We start from the raw sequence: 21,140 nt of genomic DNA, 5'->3' as shown, positions 1-21,140 counted from the left end.
GCCCTGACTTTGCTGTGAACCTCAATGTCCTAGAACATAGGTGTCATACTTTACTGTATCTGCCTAGTCCCAGACTTGGTGCAATGGCTTGTACAGCCTGGCTTATCCAGTTCCCTACATTCACTACCAGTCAAAGTGTAGACTGGTAAAGGAAGGGAAGGGTGAAGAATGGAGTTATCTGCACACTTGGATTTTGTGCTCATCGTGCTCTTCCTTCCTTAATAGGCTGAAGATGAAGAGGGCTATAGAAAACTGATTGATCAAAAGAAAGACAGGCGTTTAGCTTACCTTTTGCAGCAGACCGATGAGTATGTGGCCAATCTGACCAACCTGGTCTGGGAGCACAAGCAAGCCCAAGCAGCCAAAGAGAAGAAGAAGAGGAGGAGGAGGAAGAAGGTGCGTATTCTGTGGCAGCACTGAGTTCATGGCGTATGGGCAGGGACAAGTTTGAGAGGAGTCTTGCTCTTTAATAAGTGCTAAAGAGCTACTTTCCACACAGATGGAAGGTTTAGATGATTGAATTGCAACAGTTGCATAATACAGCCAGAAAGCGTTGATGGTACATATTTGAGATAAGGTTGTAATGATAGGATGTACAAAACTGAAACACTGTAGTTCACGTTTTCATTGTTTAATATAATATTTTAAATTAAGTACACACAGTCAATAGGAAAAGGACAAACAGGAGCACAAATAAATGTTTGCCTAAGTTTAATTAAGAAGAAAATGCAGTGTACAAATTGAAAGAAACCAGAGGAAGATGTATGAGATTAGCTTTGGGATACTTTTGGAACAGATTTCAATCTGTTTATTTGGACAGATGGCAAAGCCAAAATTACTCATTCAGTTCTGCTATCCTGGTGTCACAGCGAGGTAAGTATGCAGATAAGGGTTTTAGGTAGTTACAGAAAAAATAGTCCTATGTAAAATATATCCTAATTATCATGGGTGTGACTTAGAATCTCTGCTCTGCAGATATTATATCTCAATTCAAGAGTAACCTGCTGAATAAAGATCCTCTTTGAAGCTTAAGCCAGTCATCTAGTTCTCGATTCTTATTGTGTTTCATGATAAATTCTGATTAGGCTAGGTACAAACCTCAACAGACGCCTTCGTCAGAACTGCAAAGGTTGAAGATTGATACCATTCAATCATTTATTCTCTACACTGAATAGCTGAACAAAGTGTTTTTCAAAAAATAATTAATTTCATGGCTCCTGAATTCTCATACCTGTTTCATAAGTAAGGAGGAGGAATAAATGAGTAAGAGGGTGCCCTTAAGCACCTGACTTCTTTAGGATAAGATAGCTTACCTTATTGTGAAGATGAGTGAGGGGTGACTCAGGGCTTGTATTTAGATATTTTGTTGGTGAGGAATATCTCATTTTCTTGTCAGTGTAGCATTATAGACTATGCAAAATTCCAGCTCCCAATTTCTGCCTTAAAAAGATGTTTTCAGAATTAGTGAGGAGCACCTATGTGGGGGGAAGGGAAAATGACAGAAAAAAAGAATATAAACATAGTTATTACCACTGAATTATATATTTTAAAATGATTAAAATAGTAAATTTTATGTGTCTATTTTGCCTCAATAAAAAGATAAAATTAAAAAAGGAACTACTGAAATAGCAAAATGAGAGGGTGAGATAAAGAAAGAGAGATACAGTTCTATAATATTCCATAAGTGGACCCCATTAAATGACAGATTTAGTTTTTCCTAATTCAGCAATGTGCTCTGCAAAGGTTATCATTGTCAATGTTTTTATTACTAAAGTTTATAGTCTACATTTCCTTGTGATTAAAAGCTAGTGGCCCAGATTTGAGATTCTGGTTTATAATTAATAGATTCTTGCCATGGCATTAAATAGTTGTATCATCATAGACAAAGAAATATTTGTAATGGAATGTTGATGATTAGGCCTGTATTTTTGCATTAACCTGAATAGAGCATGGACCTGTCACATTATTTTTCATGGTGCCACCTACTCTATGTGATCTGTAGATCGGTGCTCCCCTTCTAAACCCTTGCTTTTTGGTTTAGTAAAATAGTACTTTTTTTGTTTGTTTTATGTTTTCACTCAATGATTTTTTTCAGAGTTGTGACGTACATATGAGGATTTACATAAGTAGGTTGCACGCAGGTGAAATCTGGGCTTTCTAACTGGCCCTCTCTGCCCCGATAGTCTACCAGGTACCCAGTATGTTGCCACGTACCTCTTGCCTCCCTCCCTCCCCACCAGCAGTGTTCAGCATCTGCCAATCCCCCCCTTGTGCTAGTGTGACCAGTGATCAGGGCCTGCTATGTCACTCAACAAATATTAACTGAACACTTTTGTGAGTTAGACAGTGTGCTGGAATGCTGAGGCAGGGAGGGTACAATGGTGAGGAACAACATCCTGCCCTCTCGAAATTTAGTCAGAAATAGAAAAAGAGAGAAGGACACAACCAGACGTTAATCCAGCATGCACCCAAATATATCATTATAAACTGGGATAGATGCTGTGGAAGAAAACTGGGCATCAAATTGGAGGAGGGTACTGCTTTCTTGGCAAACAAAAAGATGTCAAAGCAACTATAAGCTGCCTTGTGGATATCTCTGGGCATCTCCCATTGATTAGCTCGCATGATTAATGTGCAAAATTTTTACTTTGTTATCTTCCATCTACCTTCCCTTGCATGCTTCAGGATGTCTAACGTTTGCATAATCCCTGCCCTCAGCAGGACTAGGGAGGAGGAGCTGTATTTCCTTGCTGGGAGAAGTGGGATAAAGAAGGGGAAAAATAGAAAGAAAAGAAACCAAGGCCTTTCCTATTTCTTCTTGGAGCCTATCTCTTTCACAGGGCTTTAAGACTTATTTCAAAGTGAATTACCTAATCCCAGATGCACCTTTATTCAAGTGCAGAGAAGAGGGATGCTTTCAAAAGCTGATTACTTAACACTTTGGATTATCTGTAGTTCTCCTTTCCTCCATTAGAGTAAATGATTGGGAGTTGCTTGCTCCAGCTTCCCTGTGGTAGAAAAAAACTTCTGTGTCCATAAGCTTAAAAATTTGGTGCTATCTCTTTGAGCATTTCCCCAGATTATTAAATATTATGCTGTATCTATCAGCATTTTATTAAATTAATGAAGGCATCAATAAACTCTTATTTTAAGAACGTCTACTTTACTCAGTGAGCTCATAGCATTGAGCTAGTAGCAACACTTGAAGGACTTCTAAGATACAGATAACTCTAAGAATTTTGATAGTACATATGAATATGGCTGACCTTGTAATTTCATTGGTAAGTGATTACTTTTTACTTGCAATGTTAAACTAGTAAATTTTTTTTTAATTCCCCAACACAGCAGAGAAGGCCTCTTTCTTTCTTGGGGTGTTTATTGTGTTTACTTGTTGCTTGGGAATAATAGGGTAAGTTTCCTTTGACCTGTCCTTGTTTAATTTTCTTTTCTCATCATTGGGGGCATTTCTGTGAAGTATACATATATAAATCATTTAGAAACATCTCATTTTCAACCTGATCTTCCATTAATGTTCTTGAAATGAGAGAAAAAGAAGTAAACTTTATGAATCTACTTAAGTGTCAGAGGAGGAATGATTTTTAAGGTATTGGAATATCTAATTATATGAAACCAATTTCTGCAGTGTTACAGGATGAATGTTTTATATATCATGTGTGTTTAGCATGAACTTGAGGTCTCCGTTCTCTGCTGTGGTTGTTCTCTAACATCTACAGGATGACTACAGCACAAAAAAGAGAATGGAGCTAGATAAAGCTACCAGGGTATGTACAAATAGGATTGAACATAGCAAAATTAGTAAATTGTCCAAATCATGTTAGCATGCAATCTTTAAAATTCATAACTGCATAAAGAGACATACATACTAGTTTGCTATTATTCATTTGCAGGCCATTTTATTAAAAGATCTATGACCATAGTGCTTCAATCTCTTGATCTGTAAGGTGATAGGAATACTTTCCACCCCATAGATTGGTTCTGAGGATTACATGGTATGTTTATCTAAACCATTTAGTATGTTTCTGGCTCATAGTAAGTGCTCAGTATAAATATTAGTTATCAAGCAATTCTATGATATAAAAGTGGAATCATAATTATACTGTGGTTATGTTTTTTTTTTAATAAAATCTTTTTTTTGTCTTTGGCACATATTCTTTGTGATGTTAAATCAACAAGTGGTCAACACTTTTTTTTTCTAATTGAGAATCAGTTAGATATGAGTGGGTAGACTATCTTTTAGGATAGCGACAGATTCTTTGACTATTGAGGCATGAAGAAGAAAAATGAGAATTTCTCACAAGTGGTAGACTCTGCTTACCATCCTGCTTCCCCAACTCCTACAAAGAAATTTTCTAATTACACGGCCTCTAATTTACAAGGGCTCCAGGTGATAATAAGGTATTTCTCATGGTACTTTAGAGTACGTTTTAGAGCTGTAGTTAGAAGCCCATGCCAGGGCATCCCCAACTACTGCTTAGAAGTCTAGCCATTTCAGGGGTTCAGCTTCCAGAGCTGTTGATGTCAGCCAAAAATAAATATTTAATTCTTCCACATCTTTCAATGGAGTGTATACCAGCAGAACTATACTTTTGTTATTTATTTGTGACATTTCTTGGAAACACATAGTACTAATGGGCATATACTCAGAATCCATGGAGCAACACTAGACCAGATATCTTCTTTATCATGGCTTTAGATTTTCTTTCTAAAAGTTATTTTATTCTCTCTCTCTCCCTGCCCACCCCCATCAACCACTATTCTAAGTAAATCTTAGAACTATAACTTTTTGGAGGGGGAGTCTCCTGGCATAAAGCATTTATCAATATAGTGATAGAAAATGTGTTATTATGCTTTTTACATTAAAAAATGGGAAAAGCTTATAGGAACAATTTTCAGTAAAGAAAAAGCATCAAAAGCAAAGTAATAATATTTTTAAGACATTTGTTTAAGATTCAAGTTACTCTCTGATTCTTCTTAATTACTTTATCTCTTATGTTTCTCCCAAATATGATAATAGTTTATTGCAACTTTCCTCTGTAGGATTTTCATAGGTGAAAGAAAAGTTCTAATGTAATTCTGGACGTTTGAGTGTAGGGACTATTTATTGTAAGGGTGGGTAAACACAATGCCACGATGATTAGATTTATTTGATTAGTTCAGTGTCAAAATGGGTGAAGCCAGAAGTTTGGATCAAAGTCCTGTTTAACTGGATTGACCAGTTACTTGAGTCAAAATATTCGAATTGGCTTTCTCTGTAAGACACAACCTAAGTAATGCCTGTTAATTTGATATTCCTAGGCATTTTCTATTGCCTGATCACCTATCTTAATGCTCAGAAGTCCACTTAAAAGACAGTAAAAATAACCCAAGTGGTTTCTGAAAGCTTTGGTTTCCAGCGAAGCAGAATGAGTCCTTCAGATAGATGCCAGCACATTTGAATGTTGTTTCAGCATATTATAACAACACCCACTGGGGGATGAGGTGCATTCACTTTAAAATATAAGATGTAAAATCTTTGATAACACTGTTTCTTTCTGAAATTAGGCTGTTTATAGCATATGTTGTAGTAATCTAAATAAAGTGCCCTATTGAAATTTGTTTTCTTGAGTTCAGCTTATATGGGATTTTCATATTTAGAGAATTCTTTCCCTCCTCAGCCTTGTTGTTGATTATTTAATGTACCTTCTGCAAGGAAGATGAGTAGCCACTTACAAAGCTTTGTTTGTGAACATTCCTAAGTGGAGAATGAATTGTAATTGACCTTGGAAACTGGGAACCCAAATTGTCATTAGTTGGTGTCATTTTTAGTTTTGAGTAATCTTTGGTTATGAATAATTTGTATCATGTCCTCTTACATGATTGTGTTAATTCTACTCCTCCCCTCCTACATAAGCATAAATAGTTCTATTTTTTTTTTTTGCATGTAGGAAGAAGTTAGTACAAAGTTTCTTCAGTTATAATGAATGAATGAATTACAGTGTTTTGTTTTGTTTTGTTTTGTTTTGTTTTTAATCACTGGAAATAAGCTCAGACATCAGCTAGTAATATTGATAGCATGTGTTTGTAATTATATGACACAGATAGCTGATATAAATATTTCTCAGGTGGTGGGAGCTGTCATGGCAGCTGCCACATTCACACCAGGTCATTTCACCAGGTGCTCAGAGACTGTCCAAAGTCAGCTCATACAGTAGCACCAATCACAATCTCTTGGGTGTCAGTTTTAAACTAAAAACAGGGAGGGTTTTGTTTGTTGTTTGTTTTTCTCCGTTTTTTGTTTGTTTGTTTTGAGATGCAGAATCAGTTTGATGTGAGAACTTGGATTTATGAAAGTACACCAACCAGAGATGTCACCAAACTGAAAGAATCCAAAGCATGATGGGAGAAGCTGACATCTCTTGCCATAGAGTAGACTGCCACCTGGCCTCCACCTCTTACAATAACATGGCAGAATTGGATCTAAGGATAGGGCATGCTTGTGAGAGGAGTCACACCAAGCACCAGTTCAATGACAAATTGTGTGTGTGTTTTTAACTATTTTATGATTTGCAAGTATATTGGCACCTAATTGCAATAATAACAATTCAGCTAGCATATGTTAAGTGGAAGACTTTGTTCTTGGTGCTTTCATTCATTCCTTCGTTCATCTGAAGGTGTGCAAATGCATCAGTGAACAAAACAGACAGAAATTCCTGACCTCATAGGTTCATGAAGCAGTTTTCAGGCAATGCTGCAGTCAGTCCTGATTATAGATATAAAAGAATAGCCTTTGGACTGTCTTTGCTCTTGTCATTGTGGAGATTGTCCACACCTTATATTACAAACAACACTGAATTGTACATGTTGAAATAGTGGCCCGGTCCTGCAACAGTCATAGGATATAGGCAATGTTACTGTCTCCATTTTACATAAGAGGTAACCAAGATTCTAAAGGAAGATGATTCAGCTAAGGTCTCTTGCACTTAGTCACAGAGAACGGGATTCAAATCAGGTTGTCAAATTCCACAACCACGTGACTCAAATCTAATATTGTTTTGCATCTCTACTTTGATACCTAATGGAATTTAAAACAAATAGTTTGGGGGATTTTAAGTAACAGAAGGACCTGATGATGAGGCAGTTTTTAGATAACAATCTAGCTAGTCTATAGTATATTCACAAGAGAGTAGCCTTTAGAATAGTTTTGATTCTACTAATGTATGATGCTTCAAGCTTTTTAATGTACTATTCATTGAAATGATGATCCCATTCCTCTTGCTAGATATTTTAAATTGGCTTATTCATTGTCTTATTTGATTTTCTTTGTGGGCCAAATTTGTAGCTTATTTCTGGTTTGTATGGAAAGAATAGTAGGATTAATTGACTTTCTTCCATTAATTAAAACAGTCCCCTGAGTATATAGCCTTAGAATTCCAAAAGGGGAACCTTCAATGACTGGTAGCAGGAATGGGTTATTTTCTGAACTGAGAGGTTCTGCTATTGTTATCTGTGTTCCTTGCTTAGATACTGTTCAAATCTGATCATTTCTTTTGAGTTTATAAATAGTTTCACTTTGGGGTGACATAAACAGAAAATAAAATTCTTGAGAAATCATAACCAAAGGAAATATTTCATTTTCTACTCTTTGGTAAAGGCTGCACTTTTTGATTCCTTGTGCTTTGGCATATATACCTCCACACATGTATTTTTGGTAAGAAAATTACATTATAAAATAATTTCAAATATGCACAAAGAAATTTCAAATATTTATGGAACTGCTTTTCTTCAGTATAGATAAAAGGTGGATTTTAAACAGTAAAAGTTTTCATAAAAGTTGTGCTATCAAGGGACTGTTGAGTTATTTTCATGGAAGGCAGAAATGTATTATAGAATCAATGTCTTAAGTAAACAAAGTTAAGTTAATATTGATTCCATATTATTATATATTTTTTTAATTAACTAAAGAACCCAAGGGAGAAGAGCTCATTTCTTAAATATCCTGATTAAAAAAATGACTAAAATATTTTTTTCTCATTGTACTACATAGAAGTAGTATAACTTTCCATTAATAACTTTAAAATAAAGATTCTGTAAGGTGATATTAAAGATTTCACTTGTCAGAGAGGTTGTTATACATGGAAGAAATTGTAGACTATTTTCTTTGTTACAGAAGAGACTCTCTTAGATGTGTACAAAATGTTACATAATCTTAGCTTTTCATTTAGGTTGTCTTTGAGGCACATAGGTTAATAGATTAAGATATTGAAATATTTAAGAAATGATAGGGGCAACCCCTCCGGCTTCCATCCAACTGTGGTAGCTTTTCTGTTTTCTGTCCTTTCAATAAATCCTGCTTTCTAAAAAAAAAAAAAAAAAGATACATGACAGAATTTTCTATGAGATACCAAGATTTGCATCAAAATTCCCTATCTACACACAGTGTAACTACTATATATTATGAAAGCCAATTAGGTAGAATGAAAAACATTCAGGGAACTCATAGAGTTTTGTATTATTTTATGTTTTTATGACCTAGGAGTGGTTCAGAGCTTATTCTTGATGGACATTTTTAGAATGTTGTTCTTCATTTCTGATAAAAACTTGCTTAGGGAATAGGAAAGTTGAGCTAATTATGTCGGGATTTGTCTTCACACTGCCAAACATGAGAAGAACATTTCAGATTCTGACTGCGCTATCTTGATACCGCCGTGTCTTAAGCTCTTTGGGTCCCTGAAGACACAATCCACAGATCTCCAGTGTGCTGGCTTCGGATCATATCTGGCTTAAATGACTCTGCAAGTTGCCCATAAAATACAAACTTTGCCTCAGATAGTGAAGAGAAATAAAAATAAAAGGCATTAATACCTAAGCTGTGTTAGATAATGATGGGTAGCAGTGAAATTCTGTTATATACCAGAGAGTCACCATGAAGTCCTGTACCTGTCTTCTTGTACACATAACATTTGATATTGTTGTTTTGCAGAAGGCTGAAGAGAATGCAGAGGGTGGGGAGTCTGCCCTGGGACCAGATGGTGAGGTAAGGGATTTTCATCCATTTCTATTGTTTTCTGTTGAATGGAGTCCCTGCAATTTCTTTCGGCACTATTCTCTGTGTATACTAATTTTACTTTTGTTCATCTATCTATCTATCTATCTATCTATCTATCTATCTATCTATCTATCTATCTATCTATTTATTTAAAGTTGGAGTCTCACTCTGCCGCCCAGACTGGAGTGCAGTGGCTGCTCCCGGCCACTGCAGCCTCGACCTGCTGGGCTCCGGCGATCCTTCCACCTCAACCTTCCAAGTAGCCGGAATTACAGGCGCGCGCTGCCATGCCCGGCTAATTTTTTGATTTATTGTAGAGATGAGGTCTCGCCAAGTTGCCCAGGTGGGTCTCGAGCCCACAGGCTCGGGCAATTCACTCACCTCGGCCTCCCAAGGCGCGGGATTACAGGCTGAGCCACCAAGCCCGGCCCAGCGATTTATTTTTAAGTAAGAATAGTAGTACATTAACTTAGTAGAAAACTAGAAGAATGTAAAAGTGATACAGTGAATAGTAATCTATCTCAGACTACCTATCAACTGATATTAAATTTCTTGCATACATTCCAGAATAAATATATGCATATATTATAGGCATACATTTGTGAAGACATAGAATATGTAAGGATCTTAAATGATTCTATTATTACATTTGCCCAGTAAATGATACAGAAGCATAAAATATGACCCAATTTCCCTAGTTTACTCCTAATTTTAAATTATAAAAAAATTTAAAATATGATTTATAAAAATACATAAACCAAACCATTCACATATTTGGTTAACTTATTTCTTTGACATTTTTTCTGTAGGCTTACAATATAGCCCTTATGTGCACATTCATCACCCTAGTCCTAAATTTTATTTACTAGTAGTTCCAATATTCTCCTGAATCATTAGGATACAATTATTGATTGATTGATTGAATTTCTTTTTTCCTGACAAATCCAAGACTCTGTGCCAGGGATTCACAATGGGGAGGCACACCCCCAGAGCAGGATAGGTGGGAGTTTATTTCAAATTGTCTTCTTTTTCTCCCACAGATCTGTTAAATCTGCTTGCAGGACAAGGAGGGGGGAGGTTGCCTCTCCCCATTCTGGAATCACTGTGCACATGAGTTGTATTATGAGCTCAAGTGGCCTAGACGGAGAAAAAAAGATTGAGCCACTATTCTATGCAGAAACCTTTTGAACAATAAATGTTGCTTAACCACGATAATTCATCATAAGGAAAGAAAAGATCAGGATAAATGTCTAATGTATAAGAAACTCTCTGTAGGCTAGTATGAGGAAAGAATACTATATATTAGAGCATTTAGAAACAACTTTAATTTGCAAAAGCCCAGCCTTACCTAAGCATGCCTCATATCAATCTGTAATTAACAGGCACACAGGGAGAGATTTAATATGTTAGTGTAATGGTGTTCTTATCTCTTATTATCTCTTGGGAACCCTAGCTACTGATCTTGGGCCTGTGACATACATCTTTTTCTTTTAATCTTAACACATGTGTTCTGTTGCTAAGGATTGCAAAGTGGACATCGTGCTCAGTTTGTTTTGAAATAATGTTCTTGTTACACTCTTCTGTGCTCATTCAGTGCTTTTGCCAAGGTTCTAATTTCAGCTACAGTTATTTCCAATTTTCTTTGAGGCATGGCATTAGCAATAAAACAAGTTATACTATAATAGTTCAAGATAACGGACTATGAATTTTCCAAGGGAAATTATAGCAAATGGTAGATTTCCTTCTTTATCTTGTGAGTATATAGATGACCTTTTACGTTAATGAGGAAGAAGCATCACATTGGCCTGCAGAGTAATGGTGTTCAAAACCATTGCTTTAGCACACACTAAAGGAAAAGAAAAAAACAGACAGTCTGGTGTAAGTTTTTCTTTCAAGGTTATTTTTGTAGATGATTGCTAATACATTGTTTCTTATTCTGATAGTGCTTTATTGAGGCAGGGTTTATATTTTTGGTTATTTTTCTTTTTTTGGCCATGTCTTATAAGATAACTTATAGCATACTGTTTTCCCTGTCATTTCTAATTAACTACAATTAAAAGTAATTTAGGAAAATTTTGGAATTAATGAATTGTCTAAACATTTCATTTTATTACTTTTCAGGAGATAGATATCTTGAACTGCTCACAAATCTGCATTTTCAAACAAACAATTACTTGGGGAGTCTGCTCCTAGAAGTACCTATCAGTCTCCCTATAATTAGTAGCTTTCATTTGCATAGGATTTTTCCATTTTTCGGTCTTTTAAGACACTTCATTCCCTAAAGTTGGTCAAACACAACCTCCGTAATTTCATTTATTTACTTAATTTTTCTGAGCAAGCCATTTATTATAGAGTCTAGTAATGAGCTTTAGCTTGATTTTGGTTAATTTGCCAAGTTTCAGAGGAGCAGAGCTTTTTTCTTGATCACATTCACAGGTACCAGTGGTTGGATTACACATCTGGTGGTCTGATTTTGAATAAAGAGCACTGGTTCTATAGAAGCCCAGACAGCCACTAAGAGATGACATGGGTTACAATGCCTTTTACTTTTTCTATTTTCTCTGAAATCATGACTTTGTAATAGTTGTTATCTTGGAAGTATCAGTTGAGAGATTGAGGGTTAGTTGCAAACGTTGAAAGTAAACTCTGATTTAAATACGAAGGGGAAAATAAATAAGAAGGGAATGTATTAATAGGACACTGCATAACTCATCAGAACTTCACAGTTTCTGGAGAACCTGACTCAGGTCTATTCCTAATATTGTGTTGTGTTGTACAACTGGTCCAGTGAGGACAGGCTGCTGTCGGGAGCAGCCAACAGCTTGGCACAGCCAATGGCAGTGCTGCCACCATGGTCTACCCTGCATCAGTGCACCTCTTGATCCCCACTCCCTTGAACTTCTAGCTCCTCTCTTGAAGAGTGCATGTGGTTGGCGGAGCTAAGATTTGTGTCTGTCCCTTAGCTGCCAGGGAGGTAGCATTTTTACTTTCTCTAGTAGAAGTGTCTTCTCACTTCCCACCAAGGCTCATTAGGCAGCGAAGTTTCCAAATGCAGAAAAAAGGTTTCAGATGCTGGGCAGCCAAAAGTCTGAGAAACGTACAGCATGTGGAACTGGAAAAAAATGTCCTATTTAGTATTTATGTATTTATTTATATATTTAGGCATTTATTTATGTTTTTATTTTTCAAGACAGGGTCTCACTCTGTTGCCCAGGCTGGAGTGCAATGGCGAGATCCTATCTCACTACAGACTTGGCCTCCTGGGCTCAAGGGATCCTTCTGTTTCAGCTTCCAGAGTAGATGAGACTACAGGCACATTGCCACCACACCTGGCTAATTTTTGTATTTTGGGTGAAGACGAGGTCTCACTATGTTGCTCAGGCTGGAACATCTTAACATTTTTTTTTTCCCTCCTTTCTAGCCTATAGATGAGAGCAGCCAGATGAGTGACCTCCCTGTCAAAGTGACTCACACGGAAACTGGCAAGGTCTTATTCGGGCCAGAAGCACCCAAAGCAAGTCAGCTGGATGCTTGGTTGGAAATGAACCCTGGGTACGGCATGAAAGCAACATTAATGACAGTCATTTGGCCACCAAATCATTTAGATTTTGGTGATTCTTGTAAAGTTTTGAAACTAAAACACCATGGCCTTTGCTAGATGGTTGAAGTTGTTATCTGCATTTGTCATCTGAACATAGACCATGCCAGTTAAGTCATATGTGCCTTTATTATTTTATAATTTAAAGAACTAAGCCCTTTCCTCTTCCCCATTCCTTTTCCATAGTTATGAAGTTGCCCCTAGATCCGACAGTGAAGAGAGTGATTCTGATTATGAAGAAGAGGTAAGTATGCGTCTCTTTGGTAAGTTTGAAAGTTGGTAGAAGAGACTTCTCCCTGAATGTAGGCATTCCTGTGTCCTTTTGTCACTTCTTCTTCCAGTATTGGCCTCTGGGTAACAATTGTATTTGCAAAACTTTTATGGTAAATACCTAATGGTACTGTCATCTCTTGCGGGTAGCTGGCTGATGGAGAAACTGGGTGAAGTCTAAATTCATCTGGAGCCAAGAAATGGGAAACTGGCATGAACTTGGAGATGGTGAAATGGTCTTTGGGGAGAGCACTGAAGATGGACTACCTTCAGAAAGGCAATTCCATGCCTCCAAGTGGTTCACACTGAGAAGTAGCTGCCCAAAAGTTTCTGAAGCTGGCTGGGTCTTAGAGTCTATTTGCTATTTTAAGTCTGGAAACTTAGAAGAAAAGGACAACATGGGCTTAGTTTAATCAGTTTATTGATCCTCTTGATTTCTCTCTAAATGTGATGTTTGAATTTCTTGAATATACTTGTTACCAAAAAAAAAAAGCACATCACTTAGTCTCTTGGAAGAAATACTTCATATAACTGAACCTAAAATGAGACTTTTGAATCCTTTTAATAGAAATCAAGAAATAATAAAGATGTTTGTTAGATGAACTATGAAGTGTTTAATTTAACAATTACAAATAGAAGGATTTAAAAAATAGTTGATCTCCTTTATTAGAGCATTGTTGATATGTAGTCTTTAGATCTGATGCTTTCCAGAATGCTTGGCGTAAGTGCCAAGGACCAGGTAAAATAGCCTTACCAATAATAGCTTCCCAGGATCTCAAGACAATGGCTATTTTCCTTCTATTTTGTGGATGTGGAAGTTTTTTCTAAATTAATGTACCATGAGCACTTACTGCTTTTGTAAAGAAGAAAAATAATAAAAACTGCATTAAAAAATAGCCATTAAAAAGCAAATACTTTAGGGGACATCCTAATTTTTGTTTCCCCAGCTATTCTATCTCTGAGATATTCAAATGTTGGAAAATTCATTTTAAAATGTATCTTGTTTATGTGGATGAATGGGCCCATCAGTGACCCATTGGAAGAATATCTTTGAGTAAGAGGGCCAGAGAGGAGCGGAGATAAGATGAAGTAGGTTGCCTGACCAGCAGAAGCCTGTGTGAGAATGACAAGTACAGACAGTTAGGATGAGAATGAACTCTGACCAGGGTGACAGGAGACCTCAGAACTGTCTTGGGCCTGCCACAAGCAAGCCTGAATGATTTGTGGAGAGTCATGTTTCCTCTCAGCACTTCATTTCCTCACCTGGAAAGTGAAGGAGTTGCGCCCAGTCCTCAGTTTACTTCCTCCTTCTAAATGATCTATTATCATCATTTGGGTTTTTAGCCTTGATGGCATGTCAGTTAATATTTTGTCATTCAATAGTTATGGAAATCATGGTGCTCTTTAAACCCGCTTTTAAAGGAAATTCCACAGGGTTATCTAGAAAGATTTAGCCTTCAACACCAAGTGAGTGGTGGATAGAAGGAATGTAGATGCAGTTGAGAGTCGGGAGGTATTGAATCCTCTGCCAAGTTATTGACAGTTTTTGATCTCAGTACTCAGGAATGTGTGATGTAAACCAGTCACAGAAAGTAGCATGTGCTTACAAGCTACAAGTCCTCTGCAGTGGGGCCATCAAAGTCCCAGTGGCATTATCAGAGAGAGCACTTTTTTTTTTTTTTTTTTTGAGTTAGAGCCTCACTCTGTCGCCCAGACTGGAGTGCAGTGGCCGCTCCCGGCCACCGCAGCCTTGCCTGCTGGGCTCCAGTGATCCTTCCGCCTCAGCCTTCTGAGTAGCCGGAATTACAGGCATGCGCTACCACGCCTGGCTGATTTTTTGATTTATTGTAGAGATGAGGTCTCGCTGCCCAGGCGGGTCTCGAACCCACGGGCTCAGGCAATCCACTCACCTCAGCCTTCCAAAGGCGTGGGATTACAGGCTGAGCCACCAAGCCCGGCAAAGAGAGAGCACTTTTCTGAGAAAGATAATCCTAAAATCTCTAAAGTCTGCCTTTGGAGAGAAGGCTATAGAATGCTACTAAGTAAGTGAGAACAGATATGGTCTGTGTTCGAAAGCCACATAATGATATTTATCTTTCTGGTGTGATGTTTACATATTTATTCTTGGGAGCAAGTGTTCCAGGGGATCCCTGGAGGGTTCCTTTTGTTCTCCCATTCAGTGATTTCAACAGAGGTGGAAAGGTGTATTGCCTGATTTTAATAGATGTGAAAATTACTTCTTCCCTTAATTGTATGTACTTATTTATGAAGTTGGATACTAGTTTATCTCTTTTCAGAAAATGCCAATCATAGAGATTCTCTTGTTAAAATGTAATTTTCTTCATATCTTTGTTCCTTCTCCAGGATGAAGAAGAAGAGTCCAGTAGGCAGGAAACTGAAGAGAAAATACTTCTGGATCCAAATAGTGAAGAAGTTTCTGAGAAGGATGCCAAGCAGATCATTGAGTATGTATTTCTCCTAGTTTTTCCCTTGAAAATGCATTGCATAGGATGATGCGCATGAATCATCTTTTAATAAATTTTGTTTAAGGAAGGGAGCCAGCTTCATGTCATACTCTACTAGAAACTGCTTTAGAGGTCACCACTGAACTCTGGGTCCCCAGGTCCCAGGGTTGCATGGCACCCTTCCTCCTTTCCATCTTTCCTCCTTCCCTACCTCCCTCCCTCCCTTCTCTTGCTCTTCCTTCTCTCCCTCCTGAATCCCAACCTCCGGTTTAGGCTTACCCCTGGGCGTCACACCTGCCATCTACACTTCCATTCCAGATTGAACTAGTCAAACTTACCTCCCTAACTGGCTGCTTTGCTGCCTTTCCTGCCTCCCTTAATGGCCTCAGTACTCGCCAGGAAACTCAAGCAGCAGCAGTGTCTCTGTCCTTGCTGCCTTAGCCAAGTCAGCCACCAATGCCCACCTAGTTCTTCTCCCCATCCCACTCTGAGTGCCCCAGCTCTGCTTCTCACCTGTTCCTGAACCCTCTCTATCAGGGATTTGCGCATCTCTTTGCCTGTATATTGCTCTAGTATTAAAAGAAAAGTGTTGTGAACTACATGCAAAATAGGAAATTTTTAAAGATGAAGTTTTTTGAAAACCAGAGATAGATATCCTCATGTTTTCCATTTTTATTCCCTGGCTATCTGCCTCACTTTAGGGACCTTCCTTTTATTGATCTGCCCTGCTCTTTCACTGAAGGTTTTAAGAACCTCTTAATGGTCCCTCAGTGCCTGTAGAATAAACGACTGGTTCCTGAACCAGGAACAAAAGACAGAATCCTACCTTTCCTCCTTCCTTCTCCTTTAATGTTGTGTCTGGCCCTCTCCCCCTACCCTCCAGGCTTTAGCCAGTGTTCTAGGAATAGGAGGTACTTTGTATCCAACAGCCTAGGATGCTTCATGGCCAAGTGTTAATCTGCAGCTGCAGGGTTCATCCTCCTGTCTTTTAGGTGGAAGGGGCTTGCATTCAAGTCCTAGCTTGACTGCTTTTATGAGACCCAGACAAATAAAGTCACTTTTCTGAGTCTAAAATTCTCCATATGCATAAAATGGGAAGGAGAATAATAGTGTCTACTGCACTTAGTTTTTGTGAGGATCACAGCTAGTATATTTTAAATGCAAGGCATGTAGTGGGAGATAAGTAAACCATACTTTTTTGCAGCTATTTCAGATTCTCAGTTGATTTTTTTTTGAGTGAAATAAAATAATGCACGCACACATGCCTGTGTGTGATTCTCCACTTTTTCTCTCTTTCAGGACAGCTAAACAAGATGTAGATGATGAGTACAGTATGCAGTACAGTGCCAGAGGCTCCCAGTCCTACTACACTGTGGCTCACGCCATCTCGGAGAGGGTGGAGAAGCAGTCTGCCCTCCTCATCAATGGAACCTTGAAGCATTACCAGGTAATTGGCGTGGCTTGTATTTCTTTGGTGATTTAGAATCTTGTACCTAATTTCAACCGAGGTATGTCATGCTCATGTTGACTGATTCAGAGGTTTTGATGACAGTAAGAAGTCACTTATAATATTGAGGTTCTTCCTATTGTGCCTATTATCCTTCTTTTAGGGTACTTCCATGTTGCCATCTTTACTAGGGTGTACCATACCCATGCTCTCGTTTATGTTTTAAGATGAATTTTGTTTTAAGTAGATCTCTTCAAACTGGAAAACCCAGCCACATTCTATTAATGTAGGGAACATCAGTGACTCACCTTGAAGTAAACGAAGACTCTCTTGAAAAATTTTAGGTGTGGCTATAGTTTTATGCTATGTATTCAGCCTCCTAGGTGTAGCTGTCTACTACATTTATGCTCTTTTTGAAGACACCTTAAAGTTGTGAGCATCTGTGCTTTGATTAAAAACTAGGTGAATGCTTCATTTGACCTGTCTGGATTGAGACTATTCCTGTCTTCCACCTCCTACCACTTTGTGATGTTTCCCAAAGTGTGTTCCATGGAACATTTTTTCCCAAGAATTTTTCTTCAAAAAAATTTTTAAGTTTTTACAGTTTTGTGGTCAAATAAAGATAGGAAATACTATTAGATGTAACCAGGATTGCCATTTAATTTACTATCCCAAATTTGGATATTTGTGAGAGTGGGTAGAAGCTCTTAATGTTGAAAATAGACATAACCCTAAACTGTTTCAAGCCAACCAGACAAATGGTTACCCTAGCAGTGATCCCTCTTGGTAATCCACGAGGCATATCAGCACACTTATGACTCTGGAAAAATAAATGCCTAATCCATAATGTACATCAGGATCCTCCAGTAAAATAACTTGTTTAACGTTGTTTAACTTCATCTTTCCCAAATTTCTTTGCCTATCAAGCCCAGTCTTTATGTATCACCAATTAACACCCTGTAATACTGTGTCTTCTAGAATACACTTTAGGAAGTGCATGTTTTAGGCCCATGGTTCCCAAATGCTTTGTTATCAGATCCCCTCTTCACACTTAACGTTGGTACTGTGTCTGCTGCCCTTGCCTGGAGTGCAGAATGTGATGGCCACAGCACAGTATGCCTGTTTTGTGCTAAAGTGCCAGCAGCTTTTAACCCACCATTGCTTTTACATCCTCAGTGCAGATGCCAGTACAGGAAAAATGACACATAATACCTTAGTATTGTAAGGAAAACACTTTTGACCTTGTAGATCTTCTACAAAGGTCTTGGGGACCCCCAGGAGTTTCTAGCACATCCCCTGAGGATTATTACTTTGACCTTAGTAAGGTCTCATTTTCTCCAAAGTCCATGCAGCTTTTATGATATCCCGAGTGGTTTTCATCTTATTTGGCCTACCTGACTTAGATGTTAACTCATGGCATGTGTATAAACTTTCGTATATCTCTATTTGGGAAATCCAATTTTTGGATTATTCATAAATAAGTTTGAATGCCATGTTGATTTTCTTCTGCCATCCAACACCCTTGTAATCACTCTTCATCGCTTCCTTTTCAAACCTAACTCCTCCTACTTCCTTAGGTGAACCTATGCCTGTCCCTCACCTTGCTGCTCTAGATTCCCTGAGTGTGCCCTGCACTGTCTGTCTCTGGAATTTTGCCTCATGAGGTTTCTTCTTCCTGGAATCTGATCATCCTTATCTGCCTGATGCGATCTTTCCACATTTCTCACAAATCAGTTCAAACTGTGGTTCAAATCCTTCCCTGCATCTCTCCATGAATATGCTTTCTATCTTCTTGCTTCTTGACAGGTTTTCGTATCATTAATGTTTACTTAACCTTGCCATAGCTGAGGCCTTCCTTTCTGCTGCTTCCTGAAGAACCACATAAGCTTGGTTCCATATTCATCCTCCATTGAATTGGCTCTGCCAATTCCACCGCCTGGGAAAGTCCAAATCACTTCCCACAATTTTTGTTAATTTCTAGTCCTCTCTGCTGCTAATGTCTGCTTCTATTTTATCTAGAATTAATACAGGTGCAAAATTCAGCCCCTTTACTGATTGCATTAAAAAGAAAAAAAGATCCACTTGCACTGAGTAGCCAAAAGTTTCCTGTATTTACTTGACTTTTCTAAAAGCCAACTAAACTTGTCTAAAAGTCTAAAAGGTCTGGTTGCTTCAGGGTCACATTGCAGACAGACTGCTTCTCCTGTCTACCACTTTGTGGTTTACAATTATTTCCCCCTTCCCCTCTGTATTCTTTGCCCATTCTCTTGGAGACTCCTCCTATTTCTTTCAACTCTTGGTGTTCCTGTAGTCCTGCAAAATCCTTTAGGATTATTTGGAGTCTTGCATGGTACAAGCTACCTCAAGTGGCTTATGAAAGTATTTCTTCAAACCATTGTAGTACCACCCTAAGAAAACCCTAGTCAATAAAATTTTATACACATACACTGGCACTGTCAACCACGTCTTGGTTCATGTGTGTATGGCTCTTCATTGTTTCCTCTTTCATACAAGTCTCTGAAGGGAGACATGCTTCTTACAGTCCTTGGTATCCATCTGCTGTATCTCCTTGCATGGCCCTTTACATAGAATAGTAATTGAATAAATATTTTAAATAAATGAATCACTTGCTTTGTTCTTGCATAAAACAAATAATATTAACATTTCCCTAAGCATAACATCATTAGCAAGCTAAATTGACTTTAGCAAATATATATGTACATGATCCTAACATTTAAATCCAGCATCTGTGATAGGATAGTGGAAAGGAATTGGTGGGTGGGGGATGGAGGTATAACAATACTGCATTTTCTGTACTTTCTTTTGTGCTCAACGTTGGGAATTCAAAGCTGAATCCTTGGTGCAGTGCTTTTATACTTTAAAAATATGTTGACCATGTTTCCAGGCAGTCAGCTTCCAGTATGTGGCCTTTGGGGAGTACCCACATTGCAAAGTTTCCATGCCTGGAAACTTACTCTCTGCCAGGAAGAGAAATGTCCTCCTGTGTCTTAGCAGAGTGACTCTGGCTCCCCTGGTCACTCCACTTCCTCACTTAGGGCATCTCACTCTGGGGGTAGTCTATTCATTACCAAAAAGGCTGTTTCTAATGATCTGTGATCTGTGTGCCAAATCTGCCTTCTGGTTTGTTTGTCTTTAATCCTCACATTGGCTTTTTGTTCTTAGAGTGGTTGGATTAGATTTGGGTTTGGGCTTTCTTCATTTATAATAATTCTAGAATGTCATACACTGTGAAATGCTAAGTAAGGATGAGCAGCAAAGCTGCTTAAAATCCCACCAGTATGCTACAGCCCATCATTTCTAAATCTGATTAACACCCAGCACCTGCCAAGCAGCGGGGATGATTACAGGCTCATATTTTACATTCTTTTTGCGTTGGTGCTTCCTCCACTTTCCTAACTGTGGGAAACCCAACATATAGCACTGAGGAGTTAAGAAGTCACAGCCTCACTTGAGTTGTATTAGTATTAATTACCTGCACAGATCTTGGATAATTGAAGCAATTACTCTTCATTTCAGCTCCAGGGCCTGGAATGGATGGTTTCCCTGTATAATAACAATTTGAACGGAATCTTAGCTGATGAAATGGGGCTAGGAAAGACCATACAGACCATTGCACTCATCACTTATCTGATGGAGCACAAAAGACTCAATGGCCCCTATCTCATCATTGTTCCCCTTTCGTAAGTAAAAATCATTCATTCCACAGCCATCGTTCTGTGTGTCGCCAGCGTGCCCTATTAGCAGCTTGCCCTTGTTTCCGCTTAAGGCAGGATTGTAGCATGTAGCAGGATTACCAAGAGCATGTAATCTGGATTTAGGTTTTAATTTCCTATCCCTCCCCACCCTGGCCTTTCTGATTGGCTATTTAAGCACAGGGCCGAGTGATCATATCAGCTATTAGCATTGCTGTCTACACAGCTTGCATGCTGCATGGTGGGCCTCATTCATCATCACACTTCAAGTGGCTAACAGGGGAAAGGTGTTTGCATTTGTCTTTAAGGTTTCTTTGGTTTTTCCTTATTCCATTTCCAAAGGTTTTACACACACACACACACACACACACACACACACACACACACACACACTGGGGGTGCCAAAAAATGTGTACACATTTTAAGAGATGTTCGCCATAATGTCTGGGCGACAATGATAACCACTTTGAGCACCTCTTGTAATTATAGAAGTCAAATGTGACTTGCCCATTCATCTTATTGAGTATTACAATTTTAATATAGTTTTTTTCTTTCTTAAAATGTGTATTATACATTTTTTGGCACCTCTTTATGTGTAAAT

General features: G+C 38.2%; 1 protein-coding gene across 4 annotated transcripts in view; it reads left to right on the top strand.

Annotated features, from left to right (window-relative positions):
* Positions 1-21,140, top strand: part of SMARCA2 (SWI/SNF related, matrix associated, actin dependent regulator of chromatin, subfamily a, member 2) — a 193,369-nt gene that overhangs the window by 49,049 nt on the left and 123,180 nt on the right. For all 4 annotated transcript variants that reach the window (XM_021714086.1, XM_021714085.1, XM_008061339.2 and 1 more), the window contains 7 exons: positions 226-396; positions 8,981-9,034; positions 12,468-12,598; positions 12,831-12,888; positions 15,279-15,379; positions 16,679-16,826; positions 20,364-20,527. In XM_021714086.1, the coding sequence (XP_021569761.1) occupies positions 226-396; positions 8,981-9,034; positions 12,468-12,598; positions 12,831-12,888; positions 15,279-15,379; positions 16,679-16,826; positions 20,364-20,527 (827 nt within the window). The remainder of the gene's footprint in view (positions 1-225; positions 397-8,980; positions 9,035-12,467; positions 12,599-12,830; positions 12,889-15,278; positions 15,380-16,678; positions 16,827-20,363; positions 20,528-21,140) is intronic.

This window comes from Carlito syrichta, unplaced genomic scaffold (assembly GCF_000164805.1).
Source record: "Carlito syrichta isolate Samal-C Ts95f unplaced genomic scaffold, Tarsius_syrichta-2.0.1 Scaffold305211, whole genome shotgun sequence".
Classification (NCBI taxonomy): domain Eukaryota; kingdom Metazoa; phylum Chordata; class Mammalia; order Primates; family Tarsiidae; genus Carlito; species Carlito syrichta.
Note: the sequence above shows the minus strand (reverse complement) of the source record. Positions and strands in the feature narration are given on the sequence as shown.